Source organism: Cucurbita maxima, unplaced genomic scaffold, assembly GCF_002738345.1.
Source record: "Cucurbita maxima cultivar Rimu unplaced genomic scaffold, Cmax_1.0 Cma_Scf00019, whole genome shotgun sequence".
Taxonomy (NCBI): domain Eukaryota; kingdom Viridiplantae; phylum Streptophyta; class Magnoliopsida; order Cucurbitales; family Cucurbitaceae; genus Cucurbita; species Cucurbita maxima.
In genome coordinates, this window is record NW_019272035.1 from 2,721,422 (window position 1) to 2,748,106 (window position 26,685).

General features: G+C 36.3%; 2 protein-coding genes across 3 annotated transcripts; both read left to right on the forward strand.

Annotated features, from left to right (window-relative positions):
- The first annotated feature begins 4,664 nt into the window (after window positions 1-4,664).
- On the forward strand, window positions 4,665-6,537 carry LOC111493951 (glycosyltransferase family 92 protein At1g27200-like). The gene has a single exon (XM_023143894.1). The coding sequence runs from the start codon at window positions 4,717-4,719 to the stop codon at window positions 6,400-6,402; it is 1,686 nt and encodes a 561-aa protein (XP_022999662.1). The 5' UTR covers window positions 4,665-4,716; the 3' UTR covers window positions 6,403-6,537.
- A 3,555-nt stretch (window positions 6,538-10,092) lies between these two features.
- Window positions 10,093-22,713, forward strand: LOC111493934 (U-box domain-containing protein 44-like). 2 transcript variants are annotated; one of them, XM_023143863.1, is made up of 4 exons: window positions 10,093-10,481; window positions 10,606-11,207; window positions 11,299-11,608; window positions 20,813-22,713. In XM_023143863.1, the coding sequence occupies exons 2-4, from the start codon at window positions 10,653-10,655 to the stop codon at window positions 22,393-22,395; spliced, it is 2,448 nt and encodes an 815-aa protein (XP_022999631.1). In that variant the 5' UTR covers window positions 10,093-10,481; window positions 10,606-10,652; the 3' UTR covers window positions 22,396-22,713. The 2 variants fall into 2 exon arrangements, with proteins under 2 accessions (XP_022999631.1, XP_022999632.1); XM_023143864.1 differs by having other exon boundaries at window positions 10,634-11,207.
- The last annotated feature ends 3,972 nt before the right edge of the window (window positions 22,714-26,685 follow it).

The following is a 26,685-nucleotide window of genomic DNA, read 5'->3' on the forward strand; positions in this document are numbered from 1 at the left end:
AAATATATATATATATATATATATATATATATATATATATATATATATATATATATATATATATATATATATATATATATCATATATATACATACAAAAATATATTTGTTATTATTATTATTATTATTTGGTGGGGAATTAAATGTAAATATAATATCATTCAAAATTTTCATTCATTAAAAAAATTACCAAACAAAATTTTAATATATTTTTATTTCTTATAAAAGAAATATAAAAATCAAATCTTGACAATTCATGATTTTGAATTTTCTTGAGATTTTGAGTTGAAAAGTTTCCTTTAGAAAATTTCAAATTAAAGACTTTATTTACCTATGAACCTAATATTAATAAATCAAAGTATTTAGGAAAAACATTTAAGAGATTTATTACATTACCTAAAATAATAATTACAAAATTAAAAAACAAACAAAATCCACAAAACTAACCCATAAAATCAAATATGTCACCATTTGGAATCATATTTTATAAACTTTGTTTTTAACGTACATTAATGCTCGACCCAACCTGCCTAACTTTATAATATTTGGGTATCAAAACAATTGGTAAGATATTAAATCTTAGGTATGTGACTGCCATAGAAGAACCATTTGAATACTAAGAAAACTCGTAGGATATTAAATTAACCGTGCAACATTTGGGTGTCAACGAAACTGGTAGGAAATTAAATCTTGGGTAGGTAGCCGTCGTAGATGAATCATTTGAATGCTAAGAAAACTCTTAGGGTATTAAATCGAACTTGCATTTAACAGCCTAAGCCCACCGTTAGCAAATATTGTTCTTTTCGGCTTTCTCTTTTAGGGTTCTTTTTAGAGTTTTTAAAATGCGTCTACTAGGGAGAGGTTTCCACACCCTTATAAAGAATGTTTTGTTTCCCTCTATAATCGATGTGGAATCTCACAGTCCACCCCCTTTGGGACCTAGTGTTCTTGCTAGCACACTTCCAGGTGTCTAGTTCTAATACCATTTGTAACTGTTCAAGCTCACTGCTAGTAGATATTGTCCCATTTGGGCTTCCCCTCAAGGTTTTTAAAACGCATATACTAGGAAGAGGTTTCCACACCCTTATAAAGAATGTTTCGTATCCCTCTCTAACTGATGTGGAATCTCACAATTCACCTCCTTAGGGGCCTACTGTCTGGCTCTAATATCATTTGTAATTGTCCAATCTCACAATTAGTAGATATTATCCCCTTTGGGCTTTCCCTCAAGGTTTTTAAAACGCTTATACTAGAAAGAGGTTTTCACACCCTTATAAATAATGTTCATTTCTCACTCCAATCAATGTGAGATCTCACAATCCACGCCTCTTCGAGACCCAGTGTTCTCGCTGGCACTCGTTTCTTTGTTCAATAGATGTGGGATCTTACGCTACAACATTTGGGTGTCAACAAAACTTGTAGGATATTAAATTCTAGGTAAATGACCGTCATAGAAGAATCATTTGTATGCTAAGAATTCTCGTAGGGTACTCAATCAATCTTACAACATTTGGGTGTCAACAAAACTCGTAAGATATTAAATATTAGGTAAGTGGATGCCATAGATGAATCATTTGAATGGTAAGAAAATTCGTGGGCGTTCGGTGTCAATGAAACTTGTAAGATATTGAATTCTATGTAAAATGACCGCCAATAAAGAAGCATTTGAATGCTAAGAAAGCGCGTAGAATCTAAACCAACCCTACAACATTAGGGTATCAATGAAACTCGGAGAATATTAAATCTTAAGGATCTGACTACTACATTAAAAAAAACGTACTTTTTAAGATCAACGTGAGAAAGACATGAAAGAGGAAGGACGTGTGCCCTTACAAAGGATTCCTATAGACACGTCGTAAGAGAAGTGTTTGAGGTATGAGCCTTAATGGATTCTAATTTTCAATATAATAAAATAAATTTAAGGACGCGTGGAGAAATCTGATTGGCTGGACTTTTGATTTGTTTAATGAAAATACAAAGTAGAATGAAATTGCAAGGTCGTGTTTGGAAACGGTCGTTGTGATTGCAAATTTATATTATAAAATATTTAGAAACTGTAAGGTCAATTGATGTGCTGGCAGTTTGCCAACAACCAAATCTCTTTTTTTTTCTTGTATTAATATATTAATAAATTTTTAATATTATGTCATATATGTTTTTTAATATTTTAATTTTATATTTAATAGACAATTAAAATATTTGACATTTTTTAAAATTCATTAACTTAAAAGCCTAAAATCTTATTACACATAAAATTCAATATTAAATATTAAATCTAATAAATTAGTTAATTTTAAAAAATTGATTATGTCAAAAATTAATAAATCATAAAATTAAATATTTAACAATTTTTTGATTATACATTTAAAAAATCGAGTACGTAAATTATATATATATATAGAAATATAAAATCTATTATATATTACTAAAAATTTTAGTAGAAAATATGTGACTGAAAACAAAACATGTTGAAAGAACCTCGTATTACCTTGTAGGAGAGAAGTAAGTAACGTGATAATGTCGCAGAGGGTGCAATGTGTGTGCCCATTTTGTCGTATAAAATAATTGACTAATTATCTTATTACAGCTTTTACAAGATTAAGTAGAGAGATGCGATGAACTAACGAGAAATTATTCTGTGTTAGGACTTGATTAAGGTAAGAAAAATTTTAAAATTCGGGAGGGTTTGTACAAAGAGGAGAGTATATATGTAGAAAAGAAACGAGTTTTTCGAGATTAGGGTTTTTAAATAACACTGGATTAAAAATCACGAATAAAAAAATAAAAAAAATACCCCGACACATATGCTAAGGCTAATGCTCCATATGGGCGCATGACGAGCGAGGTCGAGAATCCTCATTTAAATGAGGAATGAAAGAGAACAGAGAGAAATTTCTTACTTTAATTAGAAGTCAAAGATAAAAAATTATATTCATTTTATATACGTATATACCTACTCTACCTGTACCTTTATATTTCTCGTCCGGATCTCGTCTCGGGTTAAAATATTAAAATATTGTGTTGTTAAATTGAAATATTAAAAACATTGGTGTCCTCCGACGTTGTACTGACAGCTATGGTAACACATAATGTCTGAAAAATGAAATAAATAAAAGAGACAACCTTAATCATTTGAACCTTTTCCTCATTGTGACGGCAAGATTGATGCAAAATGGCATATATTCTATATTTACATATTTCATACGCCATTTCTTAATAAAATGCTATTTTAGTAACACATAAACATTATATTATATAAGAAAGTTGACATTACCTTCATTTTCGCATGCCCGTTACCGTCCATCGTTACCAATTACCAACGGTCGTTACTAGCTGCTGGCAACCGCCACTCTCACTACTGGCAACCAACAACGATCATTATCGACAATTATCGTCACTATCGTCTGATAAATAATCAACTCAAAGGAAATCTCTAGTACCAAAGGATAAGGAATCATTACAAGAAAAGTAAGATTTGGATTATTTTGTTGATCGAGTACCTTAAGTAATAACACTTGTTTAAAATTTGTCACCATTCAAAAATAAATAAATGAAATTTGATTCTTCTTTAACGTGACATGAATTGCAACATCTTATGATAATTTGAACAACATTTTTTCCATATCTTCTTTGAAATTTAACGTTCATGATTGATAGCTTAGTTCATGTCATCGTCACTGACTACCAACGCCCATCACCGACAACCACCACTACGACTACTACCAATCACCTCTAACAACCACCACAACCACAAATCGACTACTACCGCTCACGATTAGCAACCGTCGTCACATGGTTCCAATAGCAAAATTACCGTCACGTCACTACCACCGACGACTCAGTCGAGCCTACTATAAATTTGAAGCTAGGGTTGTAGTAACAACCCGAACATTTTTTGTAACGACCAAAGCAAACGGACCCATATGTTAAGGGTAAATTAAGTGGGGTTGGAGGTGACCAAACAGGAGCTCTTCACTCTTCTCACCAACTAATCTTATTATTCTTCTTGTACTTTACGAGTCAACTTTATCCATTGCACACGTTATTCTAATTTTTCCTTTTCTATCCCCACACTTCTTATAATATTCCTTAATTAACCCCATATCTTGTTTTATTTATTTATTTAATTCCCACCCTTTTTATTTACTCATTTTAATTTGGTTTATTTTTTTTTTGTTTATTATAGTATGAAATTAAATAAATTTTTTTCCAGAATAATGACAATAGAATTTAATGTCTTTTAAATATATTAATATACTTATTAGGAAGAAAGAATGGAAAATGGAGAGAGGTAAAACCAGGGAAGATGTCCATATCTCCACCGTCTATTGAGCAGAGATGTCCACATCTCTACCGTCGATTTCAATCTCCATTTTTATAAATTTTTTAATTTATTTGTGTGGGGATTAATTTTTGTAAAGAATTATTTATCTTTCATTTAAAAAAATTAAAGATATTGTAATAAAAATCTAATAATCTTGAATTTCCAAAATTCAAATTTTCGATTTATATAATAAATATATCTTTATTAAGTCTTAATTTTGAAAGGGAGAGGGAATAATATCATTTCCGTTTCCTAGTCTTTTTAGCTGATAAAAAAAATCTCATCCTTCTATGACCACCAATAACTAACTTCCACGTGTCCAATTCTTCCTTGTATATATATAAAATCCCCCTGTGACGCAAGCCCCGTCTTGATTATTCTCCTCTGAAAACCATGCGCCGGAAGCCTTGTTTCGCCGGCCTACTCCTCTCCTGCGCCGTTTTTCTCATCTTCTCCTTTCAAATCTCCCGTAAGGCCATCTTCTCCGGCGGCGATCTCCCGTCCCTCTCTTCCGATAAGCTTCTCCCTTCTCGGTCGAAGAATTCCGTCGCTCATTACGCTATCCATGAAGCTAATTTAGCTCATCGGAATCGCCAACTCTCCTCCGTTCTCGGTTCTATCCCCACGCTTTCCCTTCTTCTCCCCGATTGGGAGATTCTTCTGATTTCTTCAATTCATACGCCGCTTTCTTCCCCGGATTCTCTCCGGGATTTCCTCTGTTTGTTTCATAATAACGCTACTTCACCGGCTAATTTCTCTGGTGTTTTGGATTTTACTGGTCGTGCTACGTTTAAATGTCGTATGCCGCCGTCCGTCCGTCGTCTCCGGCCGTTTTTTCAACCGCTACTCACTAAATCGCCGAAGAACGAGTTATCTTCTTCTTCATCTTCTCCGGCGATGGAATTGATGAGATGGACTTTTCTAGCTTACGAAGCTTTGGAAACAGAGGACGACGTCGTTCTGTTTGTCAAAGGCGTAAACCATCGCCGAGGGATTAATCGACCGCCGAGTGATTTGAAATGTGTGTTCGGCGATGGCTATGACGCCATTAGAACCGCCGTTACGAGCTCTGAGCAGGAGGTTTTCCGATGCCGTCATCCGAATTTAACAACGCGAGATGATTACGAGAAGATGAAAATCACTCTGGAAATTTTCGATGCGAAAGGGAAAAGCATCCTCGTGCCGTCCGTCGCGTATTATTCGCCGCGCTACGGCGGCGATTCAGTCGAAGCGAAATCGATGATTTGTGCTTGTACGATGGTGTACAATGTCGGAAAGTTCTTGAAGGAGTGGGTGATTTACTACTCGAGAATCGGCGTTGAGAAGTTCATACTGTACGACAATGGCAGCGACGATGAAATTTCAGAGATCGCGAAGGAATTGAAATTGGAAGGATATATCATCGAGATCGTGTTCTGGATTTGGCCTAAAACGCAGGAGGCTGGATTTTCTCACAGCGCGGAGTATTCGAAGAAATCGTGCAAATGGATGATGATCGTCGATATCGACGAATTCGTCTTCTCTCCGTCGTGGTTGAATTCATTGGAACCATCGAAGAACATGTTGAAATCGCTAATTCCAGCGGAGAAGAACGGAATCGGAATGATCACGATTATGTGCAACGATTACGGGCCGTCGGATCGAATCTCACATCCGGCAGAGGGAGTAACGCAGGGCTACAATTGCAGGATTAAAGCAGAGGAGAGGCACAAATCGATTGTGTTATTGGAGGCGGTGGATCCATCGCTGTTGAATGTGATTCACCATTTTCGATTGAGGAAGGAGTTCCGGTGGAGGAAGATGAAGTCGTCGGAGGCGGTGGTGAATCACTACAAGTACCAGGCGTGGCCGGAGTTCCAGATGAAGTTTCGTCGGCGCGTGTCGACGTACGTGGTAGATTGGAAGGATTCGGCTAATCCGACGTCCAAGGATAGGGCACCGGGTCTCGGAAACTCTGCCGTGGAGCCGCCGGACTGGCCGAGGAAGTTCTGTGAGGTTAGGGATGATCGGTTGAGATTGTTGACGCGGCGGTGGTTTGGGTTTCAGACGGCGGAGGGGTATAGAATGGCATGGCAGTGATTATGACGTTGGCTGTAGATTTTTTGAGCTTATTGATTTTGTGTATATTCTTAAGGTTACCAAATACAGATATTAGAAAAAGAGATTTTGATGATTTTTTTCCATTTTTGAAAATTTAATTAAAAAAATAGAAATTTTCTCGCTCAGGTATGCTGTCTAACCCTGTTTAGTGATATATGATATGTGGTAAAATCGGTAGTAATTATGACGCTTTAAATACTATTCTATATGTCTGTAAAATTCCACCCCTGTTAAAGAGAGAAACAAAACTACATACGGGAGAGAGAAACGAAGAATTCTTTATAAAATTGTAGAGAAACCTATCAATAGCAGACACATTTTAAAGTCGTGAGGTGACAAATAAGTAACGAGTGTTTGCTAACTACACTAAGTAACGAGCTAAAACTTTCACAGTGATATACAACTAACCAAAACAAACAATATTTGCTAGCCAACTTGCAAAAGTTTCTTGCATCCAATTTTTTTTAAAAAAAATTAAAATATCATTAAATTTCAAATAAATTAAAAAAAAAATACTTTTACTATTCACGGGAAACCATTGATATTTTGTTTAAAAAATAATCTTAAAAATTTAAAAAATACATCGTATTACATCTAAAAAAAATATTTATAAACTTTGAAAAGAAACATTAATACTTTTTCAGATGATCTATGAAACGTAAATAAACTATTTTTATTCATATATATTAAGAGGGTAATAACTTTATTTATTTATTTTTTCTTGGGTAAAGTTTGAGGATGTTAATGTTATTTTTAAAATTTTATGGGTATTTTTTAATCATGATATTAACTGTAAGAGTATTTTTGAACTAATTAAGAAAATTGAAGGGTATTAGTGAAAATTTCAAAGTTCCAAGGATTTGTGACTAGATAAAGAACCACTACAAGGGGAGTAAGATTCAGATTAACTTGTTGATCGAATATCTCAAAGCAAGAACATTGTTTGAGATTCGAATCACTCCACAAGCAAGATCGATCATGTCTAGCTTGAATGATTCTTGTTCGATCGAATATCTTTCGGCAAGAACATTTATAGTGTTAAAAAGTATTTTTGAAGTTCTTAAAAAAAATGAAGGAAATTTATTTATTTATTTATTTTTATTATTATTTAGTTTGAGGGTATACTCTAAAACTTTTGAATGCTTACGTGTATAAAGTTTAAGAATATTTTTAAAATACAAATGAAAATTTAAAAATATTAACATTTCCCTTTAAAATTTTTAAGAGTATTATTGAAAATTTTCAAAATTTAATAGTATTTTTATTATGAACTATAAAATTTAAGGAAAAAGATTTTTTTTTTTTTTTTTTTTTTTGTTTGGTTGTTAAATACGTAGTAAATGGTGTCTTTCAGAGTATCGAGCTCTCTAATGGTACGTTGAATTGTAGTGATTGCTAAAATTCATGTGGCGAACTTGACTATGAACTTTAGAGTCAAACGAGGTGGTAGATAGTCCAAAAGTAAAATTGTGAACGCATCACAATCATGTTTTTTATAGTAGCGGACTTGCGATTGTGTGGCACTCACTTTCCGGCAAGAAGTGAGTTAAGTCAATTCATTCTTGCGTCGCCTACGGCCAAACGACGTATGCTTGAGCCTATGGCCTTAGTTCAAGAAGAAAGTTTTAGAAAACTGGGGTAAAGAGATTTCAAAATAGAGTTTTGAAAGCAAGATTTGAGAGATTGAAATTGGTGTTATATGTGATGCAAGCAAAAAGACAACAACAAAGGTTTACAGCATATAACTATCTAGTAGTGAGACTGTTTTTTTAGACAAAAAAAAAAAAAAAAAAAAAAAAAAAAAAAAAAAAAAAAAAAAAAAAAAAAAAAAACACAATATTGTTTCAANCTAAATTGATTCTTTATACCTGATGTATAAAGAATTAATTGTATACATATCATAAACATTTTATTACAAAAATACTTCATTCAAAACTTTATAATAAAACCCTAACCTTGGTCTTTCATGCTATCTAGAAGGGCTTTAAATAAAACCCTAACAGTGTCATATACTAACCTATGCAAACGACATAAAGTGCCACAGTCTCTTAGGTTGCGATGTCACTGTCAACCGTACAAGGAGGTCTTGCCTTTACCTGAAAAAATAAGAGCAGTGCATGACTCGAGTATTTTAAGAAATACTCAGTAAGTGACCCCAACCCACACGTACGAGTATGGACCCCCATATCAGTACATATTCCTATGACGACTATCCCAAGCGAGTAATTGGATGTGTATTTACTATTCTACACATGACCCACACGTACGAGTATGGACCCTCAATTGGTTCGTACACCTCCTGGGCCCTTTTCTTGTCGGGCGACCATTCTCTGGTAGTTGTTGATGTCAGACACCTGTTAGGAATAGCGGCCGACATAGCAGCATTATGTAAACATACTGATCGTTTCCCTACTTCGTAACATACGTGTCCGTACCATCGTAAAAGGAGAAGGGGTATCCCCCGATGCATTAACACACAATAATGCATGAGATTTCAACATTTTTTCTTTCATTATCATGTCATAATTTTCATGCATATCTTGGGGTTGTGCATTATGCAAATTCTTCATATTGCATGTCAATCATATCATATATCATTCACATTGAACACATATCTATCATAAACTTCTCATATCTTCTAACGTATCAAATCATATCATATCATATATCATAACATTCACATAACATATCACGAGCACATCTTCAAATATATGCTATCTTAACATATCATTTCATCACATATTGCATTACATTCACATATCATTTCATAATCGTTCGAATATATGAGTAGATGACATGTGGAAGCCATGGACACGTGTCATCAAACACTATACAATTATAATCAAACCGATAGTAAGACCACTTACTTGGTTGACCTTAGCTGACGTTTCCCTAAATTCGAGTACGTTCACTTTCCGTCCTTTGAAATTGCTCAAAGTATCGCTGGTTGTCATCTCCTATTAGAATGTCAATCCCATTTCGTTAATAACTCAATTTAACTTAAATCGAGAAATTGAACATTGTACTAATCTTTATTACCTTAATCAAGGTCAATTTCAACTTCAAGATGGTTGAATCGATGAAAAATGGACAAATTTCCTTTACCGAGTCAAGGGAGTGCTTTTTGTGTCGTGGAGCCGAATCGAAGCCGAAAGGATTTTAGGCTGCAAGTGTGGCACGTGGCGCAACGAGGCGGTGACGCATGTACAAGTTGAGTCGGGTTAAGGTGCGAGTTGCTACAAGCACACGAGTCGCGGGGCGTGAGGTTGGGCTGTTGCAGGTGTTGGGCTAGAATTCCTTACGATTTTCCCTCTTATTTTTCTCTCTCTCCTCCATCGTCGATTTTCTTTGGATGTAAGTTGTCTCGTCTTCTAACAACTACCACCACTTCACGATGAACGTGTCGATACATTAATATAGCCCGAGAACATAGGAGTTCAATGTTACGGATTTTTGAAGATTTGTTCCTATCTCGCTCGCGTGGATATTATGATTAAAGAAAAAAAAAAAAAAGACATTATCTTAAATAATTATTTCATATTTAAAATTTTTAATACTTCATATTGTACAAAAAGGATTAAAAAGAAAAAAAAAAAAGCTAAGTTTTTTGGAAAATGAATTATTTTTTTCCTACTACTTTTTACGATAAGCCTTCCGCCATTCTTTCTCTTACTTACGGTCAACCACCCCTCCCTGTCCCTCATCCTCTCTCTCTCTCTCTCTCTCTCTCTCGTGGAAGCTCCTGTTGCTTGCCCCAATCACAGCCCAATTCCGCCATCGAATCTCACTCTAACCTGAGAAATCTCCCAATTCCACCTCCCCTGACGAATATTTAACTCCAATCCTTCTCCCTCTTTCATGGATGACAGCCAACTACCCTGTAATGGAGTCCACTTTGGTCAACGAGCCCCCCTGGATTGTTCTTCCGCGAAATTAGCCTTCTCCTGATTCTTCCTCGCTGAAGGAATCGCAACCGTTTTGTGAATTTTTAATGTGCTTTGTTTTTTTCCTTCCCCTGCCACGCGTGATCACGATTGGGTAGGGCGTAGCCATTGCAGGTTTGATTTTCGCTTTCGTTTTGTTTAATCCTGATATTACTTTCATGTTGTTGTGTTTGTTGAGATTAGGGTTGATTTTGAGGTTTTCTTTACTCCATTTGGATTTCTCGTGGCTACTGTGCAGTCAATCTTGTGGTGGCTCTGTTTCTCAGGGCTTGAGTTGTAGATCGGATGGCTGAGAGTTGGGATGGAAGTTATGATGACTCTGGAAGCTTTTCAGATGAGAGCGGTTTTTACGCGAGATTGCATATTGAACCTATTTATGATTCGTTTTTGTGCCCTTTAACGAAGAAAGTAATGCGGGATCCTGTTACTATAGAAAGTGGGCAAACTTTTGAACGTGCGGCCATTGAGATGTGGTTCAACGAATGCAGGGAGAGTAGAAGGAAGCCTATCTGTCCAATGACACTAAAAGAATTAAGAACCACGGATCTGAATCCCAGTATTGCTCTGCGAAATACTATTGAAGAGTGGACTGCGAGGAATGAAGCTGTTCAGCTAGATATGGCTCGTAAGTCACTTAACTTGGGAAGTCCAGAAAATGAAACATTGGGATCTTTGAAGTATGTTCAACATGTCTGCCAAAAGGGTTTGTCGAGGCACATCGCACGAAATGCGGGGTTAATACCTATGATTGTTAGCTTGTTGAAGAGCACCAGTCGAAGAGTTCAGTTTAGAGCTTTGGAAACGCTTAAAATTGTGGTGCAAGAAGACAATGAGTGTAAGGTTGTCATTTGCGGGTTAGATTTCATTAGTGTGCCGAGCTAGCTAAGTTATGCTTGTGGACTTTTTGTGAACCACTTGTTTCATTTGGCAGGAAATGTTAGCTGAAGGTGACACTCTTCGCACGGTAGTAAAGTTCTTGCGTCATGAGCATTCGAAAGAGAAGGAGGAAGCTGTAGCTTTGCTGTATGAGCTTTCCACGTCCCAAGACTTGTGTGAAAAGATTGGTTCAGTTAATGGGGCTATTCTTATATTAGTTGGAATGTCAAGCAGCAGATCTGAGAACATCACCACAGTTGAAAATGCTGAGAGAACATTAGAGAATCTGGAGACATGTGAGAATAATATTCGACAAATGGCTGAATATGGTAGACTGAGGCCTCTTCTGACACAGATTCTTGAAGGTGCGTACATGATCTTCAGCATTAGAGTTATTAGTTTTCATTTGGTATTTGCTTCTTTTGAAAAAGGTGAGGAAGAAAACATTCTAAAAAAAGCATTTTTCCATGTTTCTGTTCAATACTTGAACTAATTTCTAATGAACAACATGTGCTTAAATGCATGCCAAACCCTGTCCTGCAGTATCCTTGTTGTTCTAAGTTATATTTGAATACACATTAGAATGTGCATGTAAAGCCTGTAATGAAGCATATTACTGCTGGTTATCTGCTGGACGTTCTCACACTTGCCTTAGGGATGTGTCATAGGGATGTGTCGGTGCTTCCTAGACCACCCTATAGGAAATATTTTACCGAATGCTGTACTTCAGCTTTGGCTTGTGTAAAGAATTATGGTACTCTCCTAAGAAAACATGCACTATATTTTGAGCAAAATAGTGGTGTTACTTGTTAGATATGTAACCAATATAGACAGACACATTAGACATGTGGTTTGTAGGTGTCTTTTACTTTTGTTCTTGAAGAAGTTCTTGTAAGTTGATTTTAAAGATACGTGGACATGTACGATACTTGTTTAGTGGAGATTGATAACAACCGTATGTCTGGAAAAGTGAAGTTTTGGAGACCAATTGAAGAAAAGTTTTCAAGGACATTGGGAAATTGGAAAAAATTGTGCCCTTCAAAGAGTGCTTTAACCTTGTCTACCTTGGTCCCGGAAAGCTTGCCAACTTAATGTATGTCAAGTGTTCCTTATGGCAAGGAAGGATGTGTATTATCCTTACTAAAGAAGACAAGGGAATTTCTTTGAATGGCAGCGGAGGTTGAGGATTGTTGGGAGGGAGTCTCACATTGGCTAATTTAGGGAATGATCATGGATTTATAAGTAAGGAATACATCTCCATTTGTCTGAGGTCTTTTGGGGAAACCCAAAGTAAAACCATTAGAGCTTATTTTCAAAGTGGATAATATCATACTGTTGTGGAGAATTGTGATTCCTAACATGGTATCAGAGCCATGCCTTTAATGTAGCCATATCAATAGAATCCTCAAGCGTCGAACAAAGGAATTGCTAGCCTCGAAGGTGTAGTTAAAAGTGGCTCATGTGTCGAACAAAGGGTGTACTTTGTTTGAGGGCTCTAGCTCCAGAGAAAGGAGTCGAGCCTCGATTAAAGGGAGGCTATTTGAGGGCTACATAAACCTCAGAGGAGGCTTTATGTGTACTTTGTTCGAGGGGAGGATTGTTGAGAATTGTTGGGAGGGACTTGGTTAATTTAAGGAATGATCATGGGTTTATAAGTAAGGAATACATCTCCGTTGGTATGAGGCCTTTTGGGGCAACCCAAATCAAAGCCATGAGAGCTTATGCTTAAAGTGGACGATATCATACCATTGTGGAGAGTTGTGATTCCTAACATCAGGCAAGGGGAATTAAGTTACCTGGTTCATGGGAAGTAGTTTCATAACCACTCGAGTAAGGAGGCTTGGGCATTGGTAATTTGAGAAAAAGGAATCTAGCGTTTCCGATAAAATGGTTGAGTTCTATGGAATTAAAGTAGTAGTAAACGTAGAGGAAATTTGGTATGTTGGTTGGAAAACCTATATTCCTGTAGTTTAATATTAACAAATTGGATTATGACAAAACAAGAGAACACCTTGAGGCAATATTGGATCCAGTTCAAGATGATTACTGCTTCTTTCTCGAAGCTCTTTGATGTTGAGTTGGTGGGGAACTTCATTAAAGGGCTGAAAGAAAAATATCAGGTATGTGGTTATGGACTAGGTGCTATTCTGATGCAAATTTAGTGACCAGTGGTCTACTCCTATGATGTTCTTTAATAGCAAGCCCAACAAATATCCATTTATTAAATGGAGTTGATAGCTAGGGTGTTCGCATTATAGAAATGTAGTCAATGTCATTGAGAAGGAAATTTCTTATGTAGTTTTATGCACACATCAACGAAGTCTAAAAAATCTGTTGGTTAGGGTTGATCATCATAGGTGGCTAACAAAATTACTGAGGTATGATTTTGAAATCCAATATAGGCTTAGGTTGGGGAAAAATTGCTGTTGGTGCCTTAAACTAGTCATCGTCTTCAATGACTTACTTGAGGGTGCAACCATTGTGAGTTGTGGCATTCTCCCTCACTTAAACTAGTCATTGTTCTCGATGACTTACTTTGGGGCACAACTACTCTTTGAGTCATGACTCTCTCTCCCACCTAATCTTGGCATCGTCCTCAAGTTTGTACAGTCCTTGTATATTTTATTTACATAGAAAGAATATGGAAGAAAATATACTCTAAAATACATTGGAAAAAACGCCTTCTCCCCAACTTCTCTTCCACCCCCCCCTCCCCCACCCCACGGCCGACTGTGCCATAGTCATCATTGCTGATAACCTATTCGTCAACTAGAATGTCCCCGCTTTACCCTAACTTAGTTTGCCTAGTCACCGATGGCAGCCAAAAAGCTTTCCTCCAGAATAGAAAACAAGTTTATTGCAGTGGAGTTTGACAAACGGTATAAATTAGGAGTGGTCAAAATTACAGAGGCGCATTGGAAAATATATTTCTTTATTTCTGTTGAAGAGGTGCTGGGGTATGGATCACAGACGCAATTGCAGACCTCCTTCATACCCCTCGGTTACATAAGTGTTATAAGAACGACATTTTGCAACTATGGTTTCTGTGGATTCAAAAAACGATGAATAAGAGAGGTAACTTTGTTGAGGTCACTAATATCTTTGATGTTGGGGGAAAGAACAATATTGTAGTTCCAGCAGGCCTGGACCTTAAAGGTTGGGAAGCCTTCCACCAGCTTCTTTCAGAATTTTTTTTTATGGAAAAATGCCGACGAAACAAGGAGCCTCAAAGTTGGGTTTGAAAAACAGAACTTCATATTATCAAAGATTGTTTTTGATATGGTAACCCTAACCAATTGAGTCTAAGTAATTGTTTTGGATATGCAAACCCCTAGTTCACAAATGCTAAACCCCGAGAATTTGATTTAATAACCTTATTCAAGAATAGGATATTTAGATCTAAAATTTCCAAAATTCTAAAACGATAAGGAATCACCTCAAGGGAAAGTAAGACTCAGATTATCTTATTGATCAAATATCTCAAGACGAAAAAAACTTATTTGAGATTCGAATCACTCAACAAGCAAGATCGATCACATCATTCTCAAATGATTCTAAACATGTAACCTAAACTACATAAAATTGTAAAAAAATTTAGGCTTGGCTAAAAGGAAGCACAAATGCTCTTTTCGCTACATTTTCTAAGTCTACTTTACAAATACAACATACATGGCTTTATATAGTCTAAAGAGTTATAACATTAATTCTTTATGACCATAATTTTCCACCATGTCAATGTAACCTTAGTTTAAATAACAAGTCTTAAAATACATTAATGAAACACCATAATTCTAGATTATCATCTACTCGAAAGTTTGTAACCATCTAAGAATAAATGAAATTCATTTTCCTTGAAGTTCATATTACATGATTGGCATGTCTTGGTTACTATTACTCTCCACTTCTTTAAAAGGATTCATCCTCAAATCTATTTGTGAAACTTTGCTGCAAAAAAGTTTAAGAAACAAAAAAAACTTCACAACACTCTCTCATGCTCAAGAAAATTTAGGCCATTGTGGTTGCACTCATTTACACAAGTTAAGCTCTCATTCTTACCTCTCAAAATTTTCAATAGAGCCCAAATTGGTTTTTAAACTTTAGATTGATTATAAGTTCAATAAATAAAAATAAATGAAAACTAAATTGAAAAGAAATACAAAGGAAATATAGATCCGATCTTAAGTCGAAAGCTTTGATACCAAACAAAATAGTGACCCTAGTCAATTGAATTTAAGAACTCTGGTAAACGCTTTGGATATGCAAACCCCTAGTTCACAAGTGCTAAAACTCCCCGATCAATTTCAATTCATTCTAATGATTGTAACTCTTGAGAATTTAAACTAACAACCTTACTGTAGAATCAGACTTTTAGATCTAAAATATCAAAGGACTAAAAACCAATAAGGAATTACCCCAAAGGAAAGTAAGATCTGAATTACCTTATAGATCAAATATTTCAAGGTAAGAAAACTTTTTTGAGATTCGAATTACTCCACAAATAAAATCGACCATGTCAACCTTGAATGATTCCAAACCATTAACTTAAGCTACATAAAATTACAAAAAATTACAAAAAACTTAGCCCTTGACTAATAGGAAGCACAAGTGCTGTTTTTACCATATTTTCCGAGTCTCCTGTACAAAGACAACATACATGGCTTTATATAGCCTCAAACTAAAATCCTTGACCTTGATGATGCATCTCAAGATTTGTAACATTCATATTTTATGACCATAATTAGCCACTAAATAAATGTTACCTTAGAGTAAATAAAAAGTCTTCAAATACATTAATAAAATACAATAACTCTAGATTATCATCCACTCAAAATTTGTAACCATTTAAGAATAAATGAAACCCATCTTCCTTTAAGTTCATTGCATGATTCAGATGTCTTGGTTCATATCAAGTTTGGTGGTTAGATTGATTACGCAGAAAATAATCACACACTCGCTGATTGTTTGGAAGTCAGAATCAAAGGAAAGGGGTTCTATTCTGGCAGAGGGGAAAATTATTAGTGATGAAATGGTCTTCATCGTTCAAGTTTGGTCCTACCATGATCAAAAACTGCTGATCGAAAAGGTGGTTGAAATTCATGGTTGCTTTTATCTGGAAGCAGTGGAGACTTTCTACAAGGGCTCAACAGGTGCTGCCCTGAACTCGGTTGATATGTGGCATGTTCAAAATGGTTTGGTTTGTCCCATGGTTTCTGCTGAGGAAATGAAGTGGAAAAAGAATATCGACCCTGGGCAACGAAAAAGTGATTGATATAAGGGTCAAGATTTTCAGAATATTAAGAGGAAGCTTCAGACCCATAGAGGCCATCAGAAAAGGACACTGGAACAGATGTTTTAAATTGGCCCATCCAATATGTTTCATTTTGAATCATGCAATATGAAGTTATAGATAGGTACAAATTTTGGGGATGATAATCTAAATTTATGGTGTTTCATTATTGTACGTTTAAGATTTTTTATTTACTTTAATTTATTTAGTGGCTAATTATGGTCATAAAGTATGAATGTTACCCCTCTTGAAATTCCTCATGGAAGATCAAGAGTTTTATTTTGAGACTATATAAAGCTAGGTATGCTCTCTTTATAAAGTAGACTTCAAAAATGTAGTAAAAAGAAGATTTGTGCTTTTTTTTTTAGCCAAGAGATAAGTATCTTTGCAATTCTATGTAGTATGTTACATGTTTAGAATCATGTAAGTTTGACATGATCGATTTTGCTTGTGGAGTGATTAGAATATCAAAGAACTTTTCTTGCCATGAGATATTTGATCAACAAGGTAATTCGGATCTTACTTTTTCTAGAGTGATTCCTTATCTTTTTGAGGTTCTTGGATATTTTAGATCTAAAGGTCTTATTTTTTTAATAAGATTGTTAGATCAAATTCCAAGAGTTGCAATCATTTGGAATAAAATCAAATTGATCTGGGGGTTTTAACATTTATGAACTAGGATTTTGCATATCCAAAGCATTTACGAGGGTTCTTAAATTCAACGGGTTAGAGTTACCATATCAAAAGCAAGCAATCTTTGATATTCTCAAAAAGATCCACACTCCATAAATGAAAAAGAATATTCCTCAATTTTAACCCTCCCTCATATGACAAGACCACATTCTGTTTTCCATAAAGTTGAGCGTCCCATGCTCCCATTGGTTGCCACTAGGGACCAAGCAAAGTTAAAACTAGAGAGCAACGTGCAAACATTCTCACCAAGACCCTAGCAAAGGTTAAATTTGCAGACATGCGAGAGTTTCTCGAAGTGAAGGATCTCTAGGAAAGTCAAGCTTACATAGGAGAATTTGAATTAATAAGCTTGACTTAGCAAAAAAAAGTTATTAACTTAGTTATTAACATCCTTCTCCACTGAGAGGTGTATACTCATGCGGTGTATGCTCATTTCACAACAACAAAGATAATTAAATGGCACAAGTGTTTAAGGTTCCTCTATTCAAAAGCTCTCTCCCCTTAAGTTAAGTTGTTCTTCTTGCTTCAGTTGTTTGTTTCTACATATTTCGATCGTGGGCTACATCTGAGCGTCTTGAATAGCATACCTATTTACCTTTTTTTGCTCCAAATGGTTCTGATCAAGATGATTAAAGAAATGGGGAAAGTGATGAGGGACTGTGTGGGAGTGGTGGTAATTATAAGCCGGGAAACAATCTCATCAATTAGAAGACCACTTCACTGCCAATGGTGTATGAGGGGCTCGGAGTTGGCTCTCTGCAGCAACGAAAGGCCTTCCTTGTGCTTAAATGACTATGGAGATTCAACCATGAAAGGGACACTCTTTGGAGAAGAGTGATTGCGTCTATCTTTGGGTGTGATTCTGGTGGTCGGATGACCAAAGAGCTGAAAAAGAATTTTAGTGGCTGACCTTGGGCCAATATTTGCCAACACTGAGATGTGTTTTTCAGTTTGTCAAAAAAAAATTTAGGCAATGGCAGAAGTATTCAGTTTCGTAAAGACTCTTGGATGGACTCTAGACCTTTGGCTGATTTGTTTCCAGACATCTACTCACTCCCTAATAAGGATGCTTTGGTCGCTGATTGTTAGAATCAGGATCGGCCGACTTGGGAACTCAACTTTAGATGATGTATTTTTGACTGGGAATTCGAGAACTGGGCAGCATCCTATGTTAAACTTGAAAGTATACAGCTATGCCGAGGGGAGGACAAAATCAAATGAATACTGGAGCCAGGTGGCTCTCTTCGAAATCAGCCTTTCTGTCACTTACCCGGCCTAAATCAGTTAAAGTTTTCTTGTGGACAGTTATGTATAGGGACGTAAATACTATTGATTGTGTGAGATCCCACATTGGTTAGAGAGGGGAACAAAACATTCCTTACAAGGGTGTGGAAACCTCTCCCTAACAGATGTGTTTGAAAACCATGAGGCTGATAGCGATACTAACGAGCCAAAACGGACAATATTTGCTAATAAGGGTTTGGGCTGTTATAAATGGTATCAGAGTGAGTCACCAAACGGTGTGCCAGCGAGGACGCTGGCCTCCAAATGGGGTGGATTGTGAGATCCCATGTTGGTTGGAGAGGGGACTGAAGCATTACTTATAAGGGTGTTTAAACCTCTCCCTAGCCGACGTGTTTTAAAATTGTGAGGTTGACGGCGATACGTAACAGGCAAAAGCAGACAATATCTGCTAGCGGTGGGTTTGGACTTGGGCTGTTACAGATAGACTACTGAGAAGGTTCCCCTCCCGGTGTTCCTCCCCCTCTTGTTGCTGTCTGTATTCTCAGGGGCAGAAACCATTGGTTATTCGTTGCTTCATTGTCCTTTTATGGCTAACGCATGGTCTTTTATTTTGGATTGATCGAACTTTCAAGTCTTCTCTTAGATGTTCTTTTTTCTACAATAAATTTTTGCCAATCTTCCAAGTGTTATGCCAAATAAATTTATCATAACATTCACCCATGATGAAGATTAAATGGAAAAATATTAATACTTAAAAGGCTTAAATTGGAACTTTTTAACAGAGACTAAATTGAAAAAAGGCCTGAACATTACATTAGGGAACTGGAGAGTATATTTCACATTTATTTTAGATCATTGGAGAAGAGAACGAAACATTTCTTATAATCTGGAATCCCTCACTAGTAGACGCATTTTAAAACCTTGAGGGGAAGCCCGGAAGGAAAAGTTCAAAGAGGACAATATCTGCTAGCGGTGGGCTTGGGCTATTATAGGGAATAGTTAGGGAAAAGTTATGTTCCTTCTTTGGAGAGTGGTCACTTCAATTCCTAGGAAATACGTGAGCCTTGTAGGTCTTTCAAATCAAACTCCTTGGTGACATTTCTTTTAATAGACTCCTTTCTTTGAGATCATTGTACTAATCAAAACGCCATACTTACCCCATCCTCTAACTCATACTTATTGACTGAGTCAATTGCTTATTCATTCTATTGACCTATGGGCTGTGATATGCATGGATAGAATGTTAGAGATTGTGAGTTATATGGGACAGTTTGTGGCTGATGTTTAAGGTTTCATCACGATTGGTTTCAGGCATAATTAAATAAAGTTCAAAGGAAAAGGAAAAAACAACTAGAATATGGGTTGTGACAATGCCACAACCAAGAGAATGGAAACTGTGAGATCCCACATCGGTTGAGGAGAACGAAACATTTTTTATAAGGGTGTGGAAACCTTTCCCTAGCAGATGCGTTTTAAAATCCTTGAGGTGAAGCCCAAAAGGGAAATCCCAAAGAGGACAATATCTGCTTGCAGTGGGGTTGAGTCGTTACAAATGGTATCAGAGTCAGACATTGGGCGATGTGCCAACGAGACGGTTGAGCCCCGAAGGGGGTGGACACGAGGTGGTGTGCCAGCAAAGATGCTAGGTTCCGAACGTGGATGGGGGGTTTCACATCGATTGGAGAAGAGAATGAGTGCGAGTGAGGACGCTGGGCTTCAAAGGGGGGTGGATTGTGAGATCCCACATCGGTTGGGGAGGAAAACAAAACATTCTTTATAAAGGTATAGAAACCTCTGTTTAGCATATGCTTTTTAAAAACTTTGAGGGGAAGCCCGAAAGGAAAATCTCAAAGAGAACAATATCTGCTAGCGGTGGGGTGGGTTTGGGCTGTTACAAAACTTTTGGTGGCAACAGTAAAAGAAAAAAGGCCGGGAGTATAGTTGTTATACCACAAAAACAGGGTATTTTCTCTCATTTATTGTTTGAAGAGGCAACTTCAGCCTTAGATATAAAAGAAGCAGCGGATTAAACTAAACTGATGGGAAGAAAAGACTGAAATCAGAAACTTTTCTACATTTTTTTAATAAAGAAATGAATTTATGTATAAAGCATGGGATGATTGTGCTATTTCATGTTATGTCTGTGTTCAGTCATGCTTGTCAGTCTCTGTGTTGATTCTCCCTGCTGAGTAAATTGTCAACTTTTATTACTACCTCAGCGAAGGAAGTCTTTCGACGTTAAAATGATGACTGCATTCCTTTATGGTAGATATCCTCGCAGTTTCGAGGAATTCCTTTCATGTTTTCTTGTAAATTACTTCATTCTTCAATGGGATTGTTACAGGTCCACCAGAAACTAAACATTCCATGGCTGCACATTTGGGCGAGCTAGTTCTAAATAATGACGACAAACTCTTTGTGGCTCAGACCGTGGGGTCGTCGCTAATTAATATCATGAGAAGTGGTGATAAGCAGGCAAAAGAAGCTGCATTAAAAGCCTTGAACCAGATTTCGTCTTTTGAGGCTAGTGCACGAGTTTTGGTACAGCAAGGGATACTGCCACCTCTCGTTCGGGATCTTTTCGCAGTTGGTTCGAACCCACTTCCCATGAAACTAAAAGAAGTATCTGCTACAATTCTTGCCAATGTTGTTAGCTCAGGAAGTGATTTCAATTCCATTCCAGTGGAACCTAATAATCAGACCACACTTGTCTCTGAAGATACTATACATAGCCTGCTACAACTCATTAGCAATACCGGTCCAGCCATTGAATGCAAGCTTCTCCAGGTTCTTGTTGGACTTACGAGTTCTCCTTCAACTATTTCGAGTATTGTTAATGCCATTAGAAGCTCTGGTGCAATAATCAGCTTGGTTCAATTTATCGAGGCCCCCCAGCTGGACTTGCGTGTTTCTGCTATAAAGCTCCTCCAGAACATCTCCCCACACTTAAGCCAGGAGCTAGCAGATGCGCTACGTGGTTCGGTTGGCCAGCTGAGCAGTTTATTTAGAATCATAGCAGAAAATACAGGAATCACAGAAGAACAAGCAGCTGCTGTGGGGCTTCTAGCTGATCTCCCTGAAAGGGATTTAGGCCTCTCCCGGCAGATGCTTGATGAAGGAGCTTTTGAGTTGGTCCACCTTCGAATTTTTCAACTCCGCCAAGGGGGGACTAGGGGAGGCCGATTTTTAACACCATTCCTCGAAGGCCTTGTTCGAATTCTTGCGAGGATTACGTTTATATTGGCTGATGAACCTGATGCTGTTGCATTTTGTCGCAACCGCGATCTTGCTGCTTTATTCATCGAACTGCTTCAGTCTAATGGACTTGACAATGTGCAGATGGTGTCAGCCATGGCATTGGAAAATTTATCTTTAGAATCTAAAACTTTGACTCAGTTACCTACGCTTCCAGAACCAGGATTTTGTGCCTCAATTTTCCCATGCTTCAGCTCACAACCAGTGCTGACAGGGCTGTGTCCTCTCCACCGGGGTACATGCTCTTTGAAGGAAACTTTTTGTCTTTTGGAAGGTAATGCAGTCGACAAATTGGTAGCCCTTTTAGATCACGCAAGTGAGAAGGTCGTCGAGGCAGCACTTGCGGCACTATCTACTTTGTTGGATGACGGGGTCGATGTCGAGAAGGGTGTGAACATTTTGCACAATGTAGATGCGGTTCAGCCTATATTTAACGTGTTGTTTGAAAACCGCTCAGAGAATCTGATGAGACGGGCAGTTTGGACAGCCGAGAGGCTGTTGCGCAACGATGACATTGCTATCGAATTCTCGAACAATCCAAACGTGAATACAGCGCTTGTCGATGCCTTCCAGCATGGTGACTACAAAACAAGGCAAATCGCTGAGCGTGCCTTGAGACATGTTGATAAGTTACCCAACTTCTCCAATATATTTCCTAATCCTGGTACGTAGGGATTACCTTGTCTCTTCTACATATGCTCTTGTTCAATTATTTGTGGTTTCTGTTGCCTTTGCATATGAAATTTTCTTTGTTTCTCTCTTTTCTTCCTTTTTCTTATCTTTATTTCTTATTTTGGTTTGAGAGATTCTAGCCTCTTTTAAGTATTTGGAGGTAGATATTGGATGTATAAAGTCTCCAGCTCTTTAGACTTATCAGAAATTTGATTTGTTGAGTGATTCTAGCCTGTAAGTTCTTTTGTTGTCAATCAAATAAACTAGATATCAAGTTCGGGAAGCAATGTTGGATAAAGGTGGTGTTTTTCTATCTTATTTGTTTTTTATTTTCTGGAGAATTGCTTGTTCATGGATTTGTACTTCAATAGATTAAGTTTCTTGATCTGCTTGCCTAAAATTCAGCGTCGTTCTCGTTCAATAAGCTTAAGGATCAGGGGCATAATAAGTTAACATGATAAACTTGTTGTGCGCCGAAAGCGGAACAAATGTACTCACAACACTAATGAACGGAATTACACAAAGAGACACCAAGATATTTACATGGTTCGGAGAGAAGAAGTTCCCCTACATCCACGGGTAGCAACCAATTACTAATAAACCAAGTGTTACAAGTGAATACTTCACTATCATACTACACAAAGACTCTCACCAATATGTCACTCAACAAATCCAATGTGACACCAAAAGCTGTCTCAAAAATTCCGATATCAAATCTCGATATATAACTAAACCCTAGTATGACTAAATCTAATTCAAATAACCAAATCAAATCTAATCCAAATAACCAAATCAAATCAAATCAAAATATGACAATTTACAACAATCTCTCCCTTTCATAAGATCTCCAAGTTGATAACTGAGTTGGTAGGTACCACCTCAAGCCTCAATACGTATGTTGGGAACTCCATCAATCATAGAGAAAACATATGCTATCGTATCATCAAACCTCACAGGTATTCGAATTACCCTTCGTGGTCTATTCTTGGCGATAGACTCAGGTTCCTCAATTTTTTCATTTTCAGGGCATTGCTCCTCAAGGCTTTGCTCCTCCTGTTCTAAGACATCAGAGTTATTATTACCGGATCAATAGGTTCTTCAGTAGGAGCAACTATACCACTTTCTCCACCTGCTTCAATGCCTCGTCATTATTTTCAATTTTCTGCAAAAACATTCCAGACTCATCGAATGTCACATCTCGACTATTAACAATCTTACTTGTTTCTGGACACCATAACCTGTAGTCCTTCACACCTTTGCTAAAGTCCATAAACTAGGCCCTTTTTGCTCTAGGATCTAACTTTGAGTTTGTCACATGATAATAAGCAGGACACCCAAACACATGCAATTTATCATAATCGCTAACAGGAGTACTTGACCATACCTCAAACGGAGTTTTCCCACCATTTCCAGAAACAGGTAAACGATTCACTAAGTGAACTGTATAACTGAGAGCCTCAACCCAAAATGCCTTACTCAATCCTGCTTGAGACAAAATGCATCGAACCTTCTCTATTAATGTCTCGTTCATTCTCTCAGCAACTCCATTTTGTTGTGGCTTACTAGGAACAGTGAAGTGTCGAACGATCCCTTCATCTCGGCATACTTTAAGGAATGGATCATAAGTATATTCTCCATCATTGTCTAATCTCAGCTTTTTGATTTTTCTGTCTGTCTGATTCTCTACCATTTTCTTCCACTCTAGGAAGATTTGGAGAACCTCGTTTTTGTGCCTCATGGGATACATTCAAACTCTCCTCGAGTAGTCATCAATAAAGGTGACCAACCACCTCTTTCCTCCCAATGAGACATTCTTCGTAGGACTCCATACATCAGTGTGAACATAATCCTAAATGCCCTTTTTTTGGTGTATAGCTGTACCAAACTTCACATTTTTTAGTTTACCAAATATACAATGTTCACAGAAATCAATTTTACCAGTTGTGGCACCCTTAAGAACTCCTTGGTTCACCAATGTCTGAGGCGCGTTCTCACCAACATGACCAAGTCTCATGTGTCATAATTTCGATATGTCTTGTTCTTTCGAACTTGCCACAGTAGCATGCTCAATTATTGTAGTTCCATTGAAGTTCCATGCAGTAGAGTGGTTACTAAAAACTCGTAGGACTCCGACAAAGAATTTAATAACAACGCCTTGTCTTCATCATCAATCTTAACATCAAGATTGAGCAAATCAGTGATGATTTTGTTAAAATCATCCAAATGCTCAGCCATTGAGATACCTTTCTTGGAGTCAAAAACGAAAGAGTTTCTTCTTCAAATAGAGTTTATTTTCCACGCTCTTTTGCATATATTTCACCTCAAGCTTGTCCCATAGTTCTTTCGCCCTGGTCACCTTCATAAATGGATATTTCTGATCCTTGCCAAGACAGGATCGAATAATTCCACAAGCTTGCCGATTTAATTTCGTCCATTCTGCTTCTGTCATGTCTTTAGGCATCACCTCTTGGAGAGAAGCATCAAGATCTTGCATGACCAGCAAATCACTACGCCTTGCTAAACACCAAAATTATTGGTTCCATCAAATTTCTCTACTTCGAGATTAGAACTCAAAAATCTCGATCCATGCCGTGATTTAATTCCAGATGATTCTGCCATTTTCAAGAAAATAAGCACGATTGTGAGCACGTCTAGTGGTCGATGAGGTCAAAACTTTCACAATGCCTCAAATACCACAATCAGGCTATGATACCACTTGTTGTGTGTCGAAAGCGAAACAAATGTACTCACAACACCAATGAACGGAATTAAACAAAGAGACACCAAATTATGATATCAAAGGTATGACTAAATCTAATTCAAATAACCAAATCAAATCAAAACTTATGACAATTTACAACAAAACTCACTTGATCCAAAATTCTCAACTTTTAGAGATTTAAGCATATATATGTGCGACTTAGGTCACCTTATGTTAGTCATAAATACTCGGTTATCGAGTATTTATGACTAACATTTGAACATTATAAATACTTGAAAATTTCAATACTTACCGTTAACAAAGAGAAATAGAAATAGAATTGGGATCGAAAGATGATCTCATTAATGTTTACCACGTTTAAATAGGATACAAACCATCAACTAATACCTAAAAATGAAAGAAAAATATATGACTAATTAAATCTTGTAAATAAGATAAAATATATTACTAACAACTTCCAAAATATCTAAGATAAAATATACTACTAACAACTCCTAAAATATCTAAGATATACTCCCTAACTAATTATAAAAATATATTTCCAAATATCATATCTTAATACTTACCTTCAAGTTGGTTTAAGAATGTTTTTCGAAGTTGGTTTAAGAATGTTTTTCGAAGTTGGATCGTTGAATTGTTTGTTTGAAAGTTCTTCAATGAGTACATCAACAATTTACTTTGTTGATGGAGGATAAGAAATAGATATTATACTTACGTTGATCTTTCTCTTATATAACGTTAAGCAATCGATGTATTTTGTTCTATCATGTAAAATTATATCATAAGCTAAAGAGATGATGAACGTACTATTCAATAAACTGTATAGGGTCTACGAGAAAAACTTCAATATATAATGTTTCTTTATCCAAGTACCTTTGTGTATAATATTATGGTCATGTTTATCTAGGACGTGTTGTTTATTGTCCGTATGCCCATTTCAATTATTTTTACCTTACTTTCTATTAGGTAGTAATGTATTTTTTTAGTTTTTATTATTATTATTTATGCATGGCTTCTAGTCACTTTCGATGTTTGACAAGACAATTTGCCTCAAAATGTATTATAGGGAGACACTAGTTGCCAATTTTTCGTACTTGAGTTATATGCTATCAATTTTGTTGTTTTTCCTTATTGTTTGTTAGCTTATAACATTACTTTTTCGAATTCTTTTCTAAAATTTGTTTAACATTTTTCTTTATTTATGCTTTTAAAAAGTTGTACAAGACCTAACTAAGTATAATATTAAGTGACAAAAAAATTCATTATAGAAGTTCGAACATAGTCATCTAAAATTTGAGAGAGTAAGTATATATTCAAATAGAAACTTTTAAGTCTTAGACTCTGTTAAAACACAAGGAAAAGTACAATAAAGGCCAAATATTGCTGACTAGTATTTACAAATAAACATTTATAATTGTAGACATTATACATTCCAATAAATGAGAAAAAAATCATTTTAACTATAAGTATAACATTTGAATCAATTTACACAATTGACAAAAAAAAAAAAAAAAAAAAAAAAAAAAAAAAAAAAAAAAAAAAAAAAAAAAAAAAAAAAAAAAAAAAAA

Coding starts and splice junctions, on each gene's coding strand:
- LOC111493951 (XM_023143894.1), top strand. CDS start 4,717: ATGCGCCGGAAGCCTTGTTTCGCCGGCCTACTCCTCTCCTGCGCCGTT.
- LOC111493934 (XM_023143863.1), top strand. CDS start 10,653: ATGGCTGAGAGTTGGGATGGAAGTTATGATGACTCTGGAAGCTTTTCA. Junction 11,208..11,298: donor AAGAAGACAATGAGTGTAAG/GTTGTCATTTGC, acceptor TTCATTTGGCAG/GAAATGTTAGCTGAAGGTGA. Junction 11,609..20,812: donor TCTGACACAGATTCTTGAAG/GTGCGTACATGA, acceptor GGATTGTTACAG/GTCCACCAGAAACTAAACAT.